Source organism: Pogona vitticeps, chromosome 4 (assembly GCF_051106095.1).
Source record: "Pogona vitticeps strain Pit_001003342236 chromosome 4, PviZW2.1, whole genome shotgun sequence".
NCBI classification, from domain to species: Eukaryota; Metazoa; Chordata; class Lepidosauria; order Squamata; family Agamidae; genus Pogona; species Pogona vitticeps.
The window spans coordinates 231,273,899-231,288,079 of record NC_135786.1 but is presented as its reverse complement, the minus strand read 5'-3'; the positions used below and the strand labels follow the sequence as shown (position 1 = coordinate 231,288,079).

The window sequence follows — 14,181 nt, the reverse complement described above, 5'->3', positions numbered from 1 at the left end:
AACCTCACTCGTAGACCGGTCCTGCAACCTCTTTTCTGCTTGCGTTTTCTCCGTGCTCTTTTCTTCCTGACAGGGAGAGCAGGGGGAGTAACCCCCGGATATGCAGGCTGTCTTAAAAGCTCAGCTGGGATGTTGTAAGTTGAGACCGTCGATTCAAAGTTGTAACCTTCTCTGCCAATAGATAATAATTCTTGTCGACTGTAAATTACTTGCGCCTGAGCATGTAGAGTCCGTAATAAGGGCCGATCTCTGGAATGCCTAGCCGCTGCAAGTGCTTGCGCCGCCATCTTGACCAACCAATTTATACAGATTTTCTTTATATAATTGTTTAGCCATTTCTATCTCCACATTTTCTGTCATATCTATATCAATATCATATCTAATGTATGTTAACTAACTACTATTTGTTTTACCTCATCCTTATATCTAGCTTCAATTTACCTTAAGAACTACCATGATATGCCTTTACTCTGATTAGTGACCCCTTATTTCAGTTTAATTCCCTTTTCTAATATATAGGATATGTCCCCTTACAATTCCAAAAGTTAGGTATATGCATGCTTTCAATGTTGAAGGCCACCTTAATATTTTTTCCCTTTTCATCTTTCTAAATAACTCCTTCTATTGTTTGTCTTTTCCCAATTCTTATTTCTACTCTCTAAAAATTCTTCTGTCCTTTGTACCATCTGAGAACATTTTATACACTTGATCTATCTCCAATAGATCTTCCAGGCTATTTTTAGTTAAATCTGCTGGTTCTCTCCCCTTATCTTCCCTTAGGACACCTAGAACTCTCCTCGGTTCCAGGGTTAGAATTATATCTCCTAGATTTTCTCCTCTGATATCCTCTAGCCCCTCCTTTGATTGGCATACATCATCCACCACCCTCTCATTTCCTTGCTCATTATTCCCTATTTCCTGTTGATTATAGTCCTTCTTTAACTGCTCCTTGAATAATTTCACCTCTTCCCTGTGGGATCTCACTATTTCTCAATTTGCTTGAAGGGTAGACTTTGTTTCATCCCAAAATTTTCCTTGTTGTAGCATTAAAAAAATAAAAATAAAAATAAAAACATTATGTCCCAGATATCAAATAATTCTATTCCAAGTGAAAGTTGTACAGATGCTTAAAGTAATCAGTCCAGTTCTATCAATACTTGCTTCTGTAGGCCCACTTTAATAGATTGATAGTCTTTTATAGTTAAACTTGAGTCCGTTCTCAGACATGAAGAGCTTTCCCCACTTGCCAGCTCAAGGACACTTGCTGATGAAATAGTTCCTTCAGTGTTTGTATTCATGGCCTGAAATCTTTTGTAATCCAGCCCTAGAAGCAATCCATTCCAGTACTAATTTTCTCTCGGCTTATGTTCCAGTCAGGTTCAGAGCCCAGGATAAAGTTTAAAAGTTCGACTTTGACTGGATTAGGTTTTCTAGGGTTACTTTATCTATACTTTAATTCAGTCCTTTAAAAAACACCATAGAGTGTTCAAGGTGATTGTTCTAGGCCAGTGATGGTGAACCTATGGCACGCGTGCCAAAGCTGGCACACAGAGCCCTCTCCGTGGGCACATGAGCCATAAGTCACCATTGAGAAATACTTACCCATCCTCCGAACCCGGATTTCGGCACTCCCCTCTGCTGGTGCAGTGGTCCAGCAGAGGGTTGCAATGGCAGTCATTACCAGTTTAGCCCAATATGGGATTGGAGGACCAGGAAGTATTTATTTGTTAATACCGCCCGAGGGGTGGGTGGGGGACAAGCATCTAACCCTTGCAGTACAGGAGCAATTTTTTTTCCTAAACTAAAACTTCAGCATTCGGGTTTTAATTGCAGTATTGGCACTTTGAAATAAATAAGTTGATTTTGTGTTGCAGTTTGGGCACTTGGGCTCAGAAAAGGTTCACCATCACTGCACTAGGCACTCAAAGGCAGCCAGTGCTCTCAAGCAGCTGATTTTGCAGTACCAGTGTATTTTTGCCATCTATCCATGGATTTTAATGTATGCTCATCTCCAAATCATTGCCCGTCTCCATTTCCTCGGTTGTGGCACTGGCGTGAGAAGTTGGACTGGAAGCTTCTTTTAAAGTGGCATATTTTCTCCCCACTTGTACTCTGCAAGGAGCTGTCCATGGAGTGCTCATTGTGTTGATGATGAAGATGAGACTTGCCAGGTCTCAGAGAATGAGCTGCTATGCCAGGAAATGGCTGGGCTCCCCTGAATCTCCAGGCCAGGCAAACCAATGTGAGGAGCAGTGGTGGAAGGGAAGGAGCGAGTCTCGTTTATTGTTGTGGGGTGGCCAAAGTGTTTGGATACCCAACTCCAACCCTCTCCGAATGGCACCAGGGCTCACTGGCTTCCTGTGTCTGTCCAACACGACACATAATATACTTGCTTAGGAGCTCAGACAGGGAACCCACAATGCCTAGCTCACTCCCTCACACATGCATGGAGAAATATTATGTCCCCAATTCCTGTGACATCACAAGGCCCCACACCATGACTTCACAAAGACCCGCCCCAGATATAATGAGGGGATGGGAAAGATGATCCCGTGACAGCCCCTGACAAACAAGAGAGCAATTCAAAACCATTCTGGAAAATTCTTTTATTGGTTTTGGATAAGAAGCTAAATGGGTATCCTCAGCGGAGAGAACGGCCTGGTTCAGCTCCAGCAGGACGCCTGCCTTCTGGTCCCTCGCATCCCCCTGGGGAAGAAGACGCTTCGGGCCCTACGAGAGAGAGAAAAAACAACTAAGGGGCGAGCTCGTCCACTGCCATCAACCAGCTTCAACCCAGGCATATCCACCAACCAATCTTCTGGCAACTTCATCCCGAAGTTCCGCCTGCCAACATCTACTGGCTTCCACCAGGAATATCCACCCATTCATCTGTTCCACTCCGCTTCTGAAGCCAGCCTCCGCCAGCTTCTGAATGCTTGGGTCACACACACGCTCCAGTGACATCCCCACGGAACGCCAACCATCCCATTCACACACACACAGAGACACACACACACATACACACACACACACACACACACCTTCACTCCACCAGCCATTCACACACATGCCCAGGCTTCCATCCACCAATATCCACCAAGCTTCCACCAGCTTGTTTCAGGAGGCTAACGTTCCCCGGCTTCATCCGCCAACCTCTGCTGGCCTCCGCCTTGCGGCCTCAGCCAGCTTCCGCAGGGAGATTCCACCAGATTCACTCCTCCAACATCCACTGACTTTCCCCCGGTCCATCACCGACATCAGCCAGCTTCAAGCCACAGATCTCCGCCAGCCTTGAGCTGTCAACTTGCAAGCCCACTTAGCAAATTCATCTGCTTTCGTGAGAAAAGCCCTTGGCCTGAAGGGCTGGGTCCCCTGGAGCCGCTGTCGCTCTCTCTGCCAGACTGCCCTCTGGCCTCTGGCCTCCCTTCTGGTCTCCTGCCCTGCCCAGCAAGCCCCTTTTATCTGCCAGCAGAGAGGTGGGGTTCTATGAGGTCACAAAGACCCAGGAGGATGGGGTTGGGTTCCCAAGGCAGCAGCAGCAGCACCCTTGGGATTGGCTGAGTCCTGAAGATGATGTCAACAGCCCCTCTGATCATGTGATTCATCCACAAAAGCTTGCAATTTGCATGAATTTTTAAATTTGTGGCCTATTAATATATCCCCTGCGACCAATACCTCTTATTGTTAAATCTCCCCATGTTGGCCTTCTGACAGGATTCTAGGCTGGTGCTCCAAAAAGTTATCTTCCAGCATTTGCACCAAAAAGAACTTTCCTAAGGCCAGAGCTGGGTGAAAAATGAAATGAATGAAGGAATAAGGATGGGCACAGTCACACCATGAAGCCTTTGACCCTTTTTTGCCTCTTTTTGGTCATTTTTTTCTTGCACTGGCCATGAAAAAGATATTATAAGGAGTCCGTTAAGAAAACAAACTAAGTGTTTGAAACACATAAGAGTATTTTAACACCATCCCTGCACTATCAAAGATGCAGCTGTGTTTCAAAGACTCTCCCAGCCTTTGGAACCCCTCCCACTGGAAGGCAGATTTGCCCCACCAGTAAGTATTTATTTGTTAATACCGCCCATTGGGGGGGGGGGGGGGAAACAAGCATTTAACCCTTGCAGTGCAGGAGCAGTTGTTTTTTTTTCTAAACTAAAACCTCAGCATTCAGGTTTTAATTGCAGTATTGGCACTTTGAAATAAATAAGTTGATTTTGTGTTGTAGTTTGGGCATTCGGGCTCAAAAAGGTTCACCATCAGTGTTCTAGGCTTTTTGCCAAGCTGTAGATAACTATAGCCATAACATAAACAAGTTTGATTTCCCAGCGTTGTTTAGCTAATAATGGTTCTAAGAGAAAGGTTTTTAAGTTTCTAAAAACAAAGTAATACCAAACCTCCTTCCTCGAAGTATAATTAAATGTCTAATTAATGTCCAATCTATTTTCTTTGTGTCTCTTTGCATCTCTTCCCTTTCTCTGGATTCACAGCTGCTCAATAAGTGGGGTGGGGATAGAAAACGCTATCTCTGTTGTAGGGATTGTCTTGTCCAGGGATAGTCATAACACAATGTTAATTAGCTGATTTATCACTTCTCCATTGCCGGCTGCCGATGAGTTGTAAGCAAGCTATTTCAGCTGCTTGTTTCCACCCGCTGGTTGATTGGGGAGTTTCCCAGATCAAATGGGAGTAACTGTGCTGTCCCCCCCCCATGATCAGCAGGCTACTCCCCCATTTCACCACTTCTTCGGGGTGATTTTAACCCCCTGGGGGGTCCCAAATAGGTCAGAATTCAGCCCAGGGGACAGAGGCCCATCCTCCTGTTGCTGTCTCGTCGCAGCATCAAGCCAGAAGTCACCCCCCTTCCCATTTTAAGATATTCTGCTTTGGTAATCACAGATTGCTGAATAGAAATCCAAATTAAAGTGAGTTGAAATGTTCTGATTATTCGTCAACCACACAAAAAAAGCCCATTATATGCCACTACAGTAACTTTATATTTCTACCAGAGTGCTGTGAAAGTGGTCTTGCAATCTGCTGTTTATCTGAAACAGGTCAAGCTAGATAGCTTAGTGGTTTAGGCCTCTGGCTTCAGAGCCAGAGGTTGGGTGTTCGAATCCCCACTGTGCCTCCTTGACGGGCTAGGCTCGATGATCCATAGGACCATCCAGCTTTGCAGTTCTAAGATGATGATGGTGAAGACTGTCCTGGGAGAACACACAAATGATAGAAACCACTTGGGATATGCATTGATTTCTGGTCTCTATAACTCACCCATGTATATACAGTGGTGCCTTGCTTAGCGACGTTAATCTGTTCCGGAAAAAAGTTGCTAAGCGATTTAATAGCTAAGCGATTTTTAAAAGCCCATAGAAATGCATTAAAAGTTGTTAATGGGTTCCTATGGACTTTAAAACTAACCTTATGTGAAGATCCTCCATTGTGGCGGCCATTTTCGGTGCCTCTAAAGCGAGGCAACACAGCGGGCGGTCATTTTGTTCTCCGGCAGCCATTTTGGAACTGCCGATCAGCTGGCCGAAAATGGGGGCTTTGCGGTGATCGCTTCCCCGCGATCATCAAAAAGTGATTTTTCTCCATAGGGACCATCGCTAAGCGATCGCTCTAACGATGGCCAAAAACCCATCGCTAAGCGATTTCATCACTCAATGGAGCGATCGCTAAGCAAGACACAACTGTACTATGTTATATACTATGTTACCCTCCATCTGCCCAAAATCACAGCAGTGGCTGAAAACCTGTTGCTTACTGCAGTAAATTACACTAGAATAGGCCTGTTGAATCAGGGGATTTGGTAAGTCATCTCCCTAAGTTCCAATGATTCAAAGGGGCCTGTAGTTGCAGCTTATTAGTTTGAAGTTAGTAACAACTAATGTAGTCCCAATTGAATCAATGGAACTTAGGGAGGGGTTGATTCACCAAATACCCATTGATTTTTTTTTGGGGGGGGGGTATTCTACTGTGACATTAGCAACAGGATTTTAACCAGAAAGTATTTGCAAGGCTGAAAATATCTGCATAGTGCTCTAGATGTTGAATTGCTGAGTGTTCGGACTTGAGAACAGCATGTAAATTAAAGCATTGGCATTGAGATTAATATAATCTTTTTCTAGGTGGTTAGTTCTTTTTTCAGATGACCCACTGTGTTGGCAGGGCAGTGCTCATATCTCCAGTCTGCTGGGGAAAGAATAAATCCATATTTGGCAAATGTGCATGAAGATTTAATAAGACAAGATAAAAATAAATCCAAAATGAAATGGTTTAGTGTAAGCTTCAAACACAAACTGATATCTTTATGTTGGGAATGGTCAGAAGATCAGGTGACCAGAGAAAGAGAATGAAGGAGGTGAGGTAGTTTGAACATTTGAAACCAACAATAAGAAAGACTTTAATGTGTAGAGATGAAGGTATCCGTATACGAATATGAATACTCCCTCACAGCTGGACATAATGAGGGTCAGCCCCCCCAGGGCCGGACTGTCCACTCACCCTTCCTCTGTTGCTGCAGGCTCTGCACTCCCTTCCTATCGCTCTGAAACTTGCAGTAGACTAGTCACTCCTGGCAAGAGGCAGGACGACAAGCCTCCTTGCCAGGTTGAAGAGTGGCTAGCTGACCTGGCACTCTGGAGCAATTGGAAGGGTAGTGCGGAGCCTGCCACAGCAGCAGAAGGGTGAGTGAACAGTGCGAGGGTGAGTGGATCCTCTTTATGTCCACCTGAGCAGGGGTATTTATATACAGATACGAATATCCCCATCTCTATTAAAGTATTGTTTAGTAATAGAATCTAAATGGGCTGGATAGCTCAGTTTTAGTTATCCGGCTGTGGAGCCAGTGGTTCAGAGTCTCCTGGGAATACAGCCAGCCTGGGTAGCCTTGGGCAAGCTGCACAATCTTAGGGCCCCCCCCCCAGTCCTGAATATTTTCTACCTGGAAAACCCTAAAAAGTCAGAATTGCTATGGATGATTATTAATGTTCTTCATCGAATAGGCAGGTGTTCCAGATCATATTGCTGTTGTGAGCCTGGCAATTCATGACTGAAACTCTCTTCCACTGAAATGTTTCTCCTTGGATTTATTTTTTATCTTACCTTGATTTTATGTACCTTTGCAGGCTGTATCTTTGTTGTTCTTCAGAGGAAGTATTAGCATTCTCTAACAATGGTGACCTGAGTTCATCCATGATCTTCATGTGGTGACCTTGGGCCAAATGCATTGTTGTTCTCAGTGGATAATATGCATCTCATCTGGTGGCTTTGCAGTGAAACAGCAGGAGGGAACTGTACATTTCACCCTGATCTCTTTGAAAGAAGAACAGGTTTTATAATAATAATAAAATGGGGCAAGCCTTTAGGGCCGTTGCACTACAAATCAAGTTAAAATATGAGATGATGCCAGTCTAGCTTATGGATTCTCTTATGCCTTAGTGTGGAATTAAATGCGTTGTACTAAACTGAGGGCCACATCCAACTGTCCCACAAGGCACGGTTCCACTTGTGGCTCAGGCAGACCACAAGACGGTTGAAAGACATGGAATGGCATCCAGGATGGAGAAAATGCTTAAGGACATTGCACTTTTCCTTGGTTTTTCAGGATCTTTTAGACCACTGGTTCTTAACCTTGGGTTACTCAGTAGTTTTGGACTGCAACTCCCAGAAGCCTTCACCACCAACTGTGCTGGCTGAGGTTTCTGGGAGTTGCAGTTAAAAAACATCCAAGTAACAAAGGTTAAGAACCACTGTTCTAGACCTTCTTCTCCCTTAACAGACAAGTGGAAATCTATACACTTGAAATCCTTTGATTATGAGTTTATATGTATCAGGTTCCTCATTCATTTTTTTAGTGCAGGCTTAGACAAGTTGGGATCCACAGAACAGCTGTTTATGGTGGCCATCCAGGCATTCAGTAGACTTCTGATGTTTGCTACAGGCTGTTAAAATGCCTGGCGGGTTCCATTACATGGATGGATGGATACCTTTAACTGGATGAGCCATTGTTTGTGCAGTCAGACCTGTTCTATGAATGAAACACATTCTTCCGTTTCTTGAAGTACCATTCATAGAACTAATACAGTGGACCCTCGACTTACAGATGGCTCGACTTACAGACTTTTCGAGTTACAGACTTCTCTGGCCGCAAAATTTAGGTTCGACTTGCAGCCGGAGAATCGACCTACAGAGCGGGAAAAAAACCCAAAATGGAACAAAAACGGCCGGTTACGGATTAATCGGTTTTGAATGCATTGTAGGTCAACGGAGACTCGACCTATAGACTTTTCGACCTGCAGCCACCGTTCCAATACGGATTAATTCCATAAGTAGAGGGTCCACTGTATGAGACTTAACCATTGGTTTTGATCTCTTCATCTTAAATGTTAGCCGTCATGTGGACCTGCTTTGCATATTTCATGTGACGGTGCCCTTGATAACTTTGACCGTGTCCTTTACAGGTAACAGAAGAAGAGCAGTCAGCCAACCATACCGTGATGATCCAAGAAACGCTGCAGGACGCCTCAGTGGAGTTGGATGAACAGCATCATTTGGTGGTCTCCTCGGACAACGTGGAAGGGATTGGGACTGTGACAGTTTACACTCAGGGGGGAGAAGCGTCTGAGCTTATAGTTTATGTGCAAGAAGCCATGCAACCGGTGGAAGAACAGGTGGAAGTGACGGAACAAGCCACCGAGAAAATCTAGGCAAAGGTCCCAAAGTAGGTGAGCTTGCGGGTCTTTCCAAGTGGAAAAGCATTTTGTTTTTCCATTGTGCATTTAACGGCAACCCTGAAGGGAAACCCCCTGCAGCTGCTGGCCCATTGTTTGCTTAGCCTTTCACAGATGTGCGGGTGATTTTGGATTGGGCTGGTGGCCTTTGGCCAGCAGATATTTTGGTACCTATTGAGCCATGCGTAGCTTTCTTTTCGAAAGCCTTCCTCTCTTTTTTTCACGTCTGAAACAAAAAAAGAAAGAGAAAGAAAGAAAGAAAAGAAAGGAAAGAAAGAAAGAAAGAAAGAAAGAAAGAAAGAAAGAAAGAAAGATCCGTCTTTAGGATGAATTATTGGAGTTGCAGCCTACAGATATATGGAGAGGTGGATAGGAATAGCTAATTCTTTCAAGATTTAAAGAAAATATACTTCATGTTATAGCCCTATAGAGAAAATAGAAGACCAAGAAAAGCAGCAAGAAGTGAATCCAGTAAAAGTGGTTTAATGCCTCGGTGTGCTTTCTGTGCACTTTAAGAAGAATGCAGACTAAAAAAGGACTCTGAAGTGATTGTTGACAAAGCTGAAACGGAATAGTTACAGAGGACATTGGGGCAAAGCACAAGGGCGCACGGTGAAGCTCTTCACCCGAGTTGCACCCGTTGGAACCTGCTTCGCAATGTAAACCCAGCAGTTAAAAATACAATCGGATGAATCAGATTTCTGTCCATCCAGGGTCAGTTTTTTATTCAGTGCACATTTCTCCCACTTTCCTCTTCACAAGCAACTGCAGTAGCTGTATAAATACGGAGAAATTTCAGACAAACAAAAGGTAACAAAAGGCAGAGTAACCAAGTAATCACTTAGTGTCCAAACACTGAGCATGTTCTCCACCAGAGATACAGCTCTACAGCGCATACCAGTATCCGTCGGCTACAGACGGGAACTAGATGCTCTGTTATTTCCTTAAATAAGATGGGCAGCTGCTGTGAAGGTTCACCCAAAGTGCAGATATATCTTCTCTTGTTGAAGGAATGGGCGCATGAACTTGGGCTAAGCCCTGTGCGCGGGGTGCATTGTTCAGTGCGCCTTCGGTGGTGGTTACAGTTTGACCCTGACCTGTTATGTGTTCCAATTATGTATCCCTTTCCAGAGTGTGTTTGTGTGCATCTCTGTGGAATGTGATGAATTATCTGGATTGTATGCCAAAGCAAGAAATTTTATATAGAGACACACACTTATAATATATATATATATTGAACCATTATACATGGAAGGGCTGGTGTAGTTCCTGGAAGATAAAGAGTTCAGAAGAGTTCTGCCCCTCCACCGTCTACCCATCTCTGATGGATTCACAGTACAATTTCCTAAATGCTCTGTGTGTATGTATGTGTGTGTGAGAGAGAGAGAGTTAGAGAGTTCCTGGGAACATCCATATCTCAGCTGAACTGTAAGAGTGTGTCTTATATAAGCTGTGTCTGCATCTTTGTTGTGAAGGATGTTCGGTCATTCGAAATACATGCGGCTCGTGAATAGTACAGCAGAGCAGCTGGCCCCAAAAGACGAGGGGGGGGGAAATGACCTGTACCTGGTATTAAAAGAGAGAGCACCCAACTGGCTTATGTAATGCTGGAACTTGGCGAAATGCAAAGAAAGCAGGGGTGATGCTCTTCATTCCTTCTGGCATGTCATAGATCTAAACATGCTGAAAACAATATGGCAGGCTGACGCGTCTCCAATCCCGTGCTTAATATTTAGATATTGTAACTAATCATTGTGGAAACAACAAGATGTTTTCTAATGTATATGGATAAAATGTTTGCCAGGCCAAACTTTACATTTTGAATATGTCAGTGCAAAAAATATCCAGGTTCTAAAATGGCAATATGTCGGGTGGATTCGGTGCACAAGTTTGAACAGTTGGTTTCCTTATAGGAAACGCAGGCAAGTCAAGCAGGAGAGACAGGAGAGCTTTAAAATGTACCCATTTGTGCACCTCTCACAAATGACTGCAACCATATCTGGATTTTTGTCATAGAAAGTTGGTATTTTTTTCCAGAGGCTGTGTCTAAATATAATGTTAGACTTGGCAGTCAGTCTTTGCAGGATGAAAGTGTATTTTGGATCTTGAACTGTCTTAGTATAAGGTTGTATTTAGTAACTTGAACTGGAATAGGAACAGTTATGAAATTAAAAAAATGATCCATTGCAGCTTCCAGATTTAAAAAAAAAATAGTAATTTCAGTGTTTTGGGGAGGGGGGAGAATTGCTACATGCTATTCATTAATGCAAGTCCAGCTGTGTAAATAAATTTTAATGACTTGTTCTTGGTGAATATGTACAAAAATGGTCTCATGCTTGTAAATATAATGAATTTATATGAGTGTGTATGGCTGTAAATAAGTGAATATGAAATGTACTGGGAGATTATGATCACAAGTCCCCTTTCATCACAATACAGCACGGTTAAACATAATTTCAGTTGCCTGAATCATACAGTGACAGACTACAACTGTGTCATTTTGGAAGAATACAATCCTTCCTCTCCTCTTTTTAGTGCCTAAGAATATAGAAATTATTAATAATGCAAATGTATCAAATTATATACAGTGAGTTTAAAATCAGATATATCCAACACATGTTCCTTCCCCTTCAAAACAAACAAACCCAATAAATCCTTTTACAAGTCTTCCCTTATTTCAATGATGTTTCTTCACCATAATGTAGACCTGATCATCAGACTCTTCATACCAGAAAGCTGTCCGTTGCTTCAGGAACCAACCCTGTTGGTTGCTTCATAGGGTTATCTTCTGTTTGGAGTCAAGAATACTAAGGTTTGGGTATCTGAAGTAGCATCCAAATAGGTCTGGAATTGGTATGAAAATCCAGCACAAAATGTTATAATAAAAGGGTGTGTGTCCGGTCAGAAAGGGTATCCGTTGGTGTTGCAAACCTGTCTGTGCTTTTTGATTATTTCAGCAATAACTTTGGAGGAAGGAGTGAACTGTATGCTTAGCAAATTTTTGTATGATATAAAACTCAGAGAGAATGCTCATATTTTAGAAGATGTGATGAACCTTCAAAGAGATAACCATTATCTACTGTTTCAGAAACTGTTTTTTTCTCCATTTTGAATAGTATACAGTGGACCCTTGACTTACAGACGGCTTGACTTACAGACTTTTTGAGTTACAAACTTCTCTGGCCGCAAAATTTAGGTTTGACTTGCAGCCTGAGAATTGACTTACAGACCAGAAAAAAACCAAAATGGAACAAAAACGGCCTGTTAATCGGTTTTCAATGCACTGTAGGTCAATGGAGACTTGACCTACAGACTTTTTGACTTGAGAACCGCCTTCCAATATGGATTAAGTTTTCAAGTCAAGACCCCACTGTAAAACCAAACATGATGGCAGGATCAGGGCAACTGATCAGAGCAAAGAACTCCACAGTACTATTAATTCTTTAAAACAACAACAGTTTATGAATGTCCCCACTATTCAAAAATCCAGAAAATGGGCCAATATTGCTGCAAATACATCTTGCCCATGTTCCCAGCAGGAAAAGGGATGTCAAGCTTTACATAGTAGAAGACAGTCTGAATGTTGACAACACCAATGGCAGCAGTCAAGATGGTCTACAGGATACCCTTTTCTGATCACTATCATTGACACTTGTTGAAAAACAGCCCAGACAATTGCTTTGGGAGAAGTGAACTGATGAAAGAAGGAGTCAGCTTCTGGGATTTTCCTTTACATGTTGTCACTTTTGAATGGCAGGGGTGCTGGGGGTGGGGGGGACTCCTGTTCAACATCTTAACCATTAGCCTGTGGAGTGTCTCAGGCTTCCATGATCCCCTATACTATTTCACATATACTCGAAAAACCTGAAAGAGGCTGTCCAGCATTGTGTAGTTTGGTGCCACCAATATGCTGATGACGGCCAACACCATCTGGTTTTTAAGATCTTCCAGAAGGCCCTTCTCTCAGGCCCCAATGTGTGATCTCCCAGCTCCCACAGAGCCTGCCAATTGCACCATATACGTAATCTACAGTAGTCTGTTAGCTGAAATTCTACTAATAAAAACAATAGTCATTATGTACTTTCAGTTTCATCATTTTAAAAATTCAGTGTGAAAAAAACAGTATTCTTGCATGAACAAATCAATTGAATGACATATTGTGACTTCAGCTCCAAGAATCCCCACCCAGCATAGCCAGTGATAGAGGATTCCAGGTATTCTAACTCCAGTACACATGGAGAGCCAAAAGCCTCCCACTTCTGAACTAACTAATAAATATAACATTAATCTTTGTGCCAATGACATGGCCATGAAATACCTAATACTTCTCAACATACGGCACTTCTAAGGATGTCTCAAGTCATATGATCCCTGGGAAGAAGTTGATGGTTAAGCCAAAGAAAGACGAATGGTATCTGCTTGTGGCTATCTTTGAGAAACACGAAATTTCTGATTCTTTGAATGTGTTTTATAACAGAATAGGCAACCTCTGAGGAGCTGAGAACCCTTGTTTCCCTCACACACCTGCTGTTTGGTGGGCTGCACCACTCCCTCTCAGTTTTTTACACTTCCCAGAAATCTGTGGAGAACCATTTACCATTTAAATGCAATACATGTGCCCTGGCTAGTCAGAAAAGGAAGTGACGGGCTGATCACTTCCAGTTTCTGAAAAAGGCTAACTCTGGATTAAATGAGGCCTGAAGGTCGTAAGACCAGATAGGTGGGATATAAATAAAATAAATAAATAAACAAGGCAAAATTTACATTTAAATGGCATATTGCATCCCTTATAGGTTTCATGGTGAATTTGGGGGGAGGGGGCAGTGGGACGACACACTGAAGCTTGGAAGAATGAGAGAGGGGCCTCCTGGAAGATCTTAATTTTTTGGTTCTGTACTCAAAAATGACATTTTAGCTGGTTGTTTTGAACTGGGTGGGGAACTCCAGAAGAACTCTAGGTCCCAGTAAGTTGAACCTTCACTTTGACGTGGCTCTTCCTGTCGAAACTTCGTATGATCTGGTTATATGGTGTGACAAGGTCCTTCTTTGGCCGGGGGTGCACTGGTGGTAAAGGCGGGAAAAAGATGCGGAGGCTGATCTTGATCTTCTACAACAACATTTTTATTGGTAACAGAACTCAACTCAACAGCGTCAAACGGGTCCAATAAACAATAATCGGTTAATAACTTGTACTTCTTGGGTCTCACCACATGTCCCTTCTCGGGTTCCCCTAGAAGGGAGCTGGCCCGAAACGCTCCCAGTCCGTCAAAGGCTGCAAGGGGGTACTCCGAACCGCACATACAGTCCCGCAACAGGGGTGTCTGGCCCAATCTCCCTCCAGAGGTTTCTGCTGGTAAGAAGGGCCAGGGCAAATCACCCTCCGTCCACCAAGGTAATTCCGGGGGTACACCACTACTGTCCATTCTAGGGGGTCGTATCCTCGCCCCTT

The 14,181-nt window shown here is 43.3% G+C and overlaps 1 protein-coding gene across 1 annotated transcript in view; it reads left to right on the top strand.

The window, feature by feature from the left end:
- The window catches only part of ZFAT (zinc finger and AT-hook domain containing), a 117,109-nt gene extending 107,679 nt beyond the window's left edge, over positions 1-9,430 (top strand). Inside the window, exon 16 of the mRNA XM_078391661.1 lies at positions 8,463-9,430. Within this exon, the coding sequence (XP_078247787.1) occupies positions 8,463-8,708 (246 nt within the window). The 3' untranslated portion in view covers positions 8,709-9,430. The remainder of the gene's footprint in view (positions 1-8,462) is intronic.
- The last annotated feature ends 4,751 nt before the right edge of the window (positions 9,431-14,181 follow it).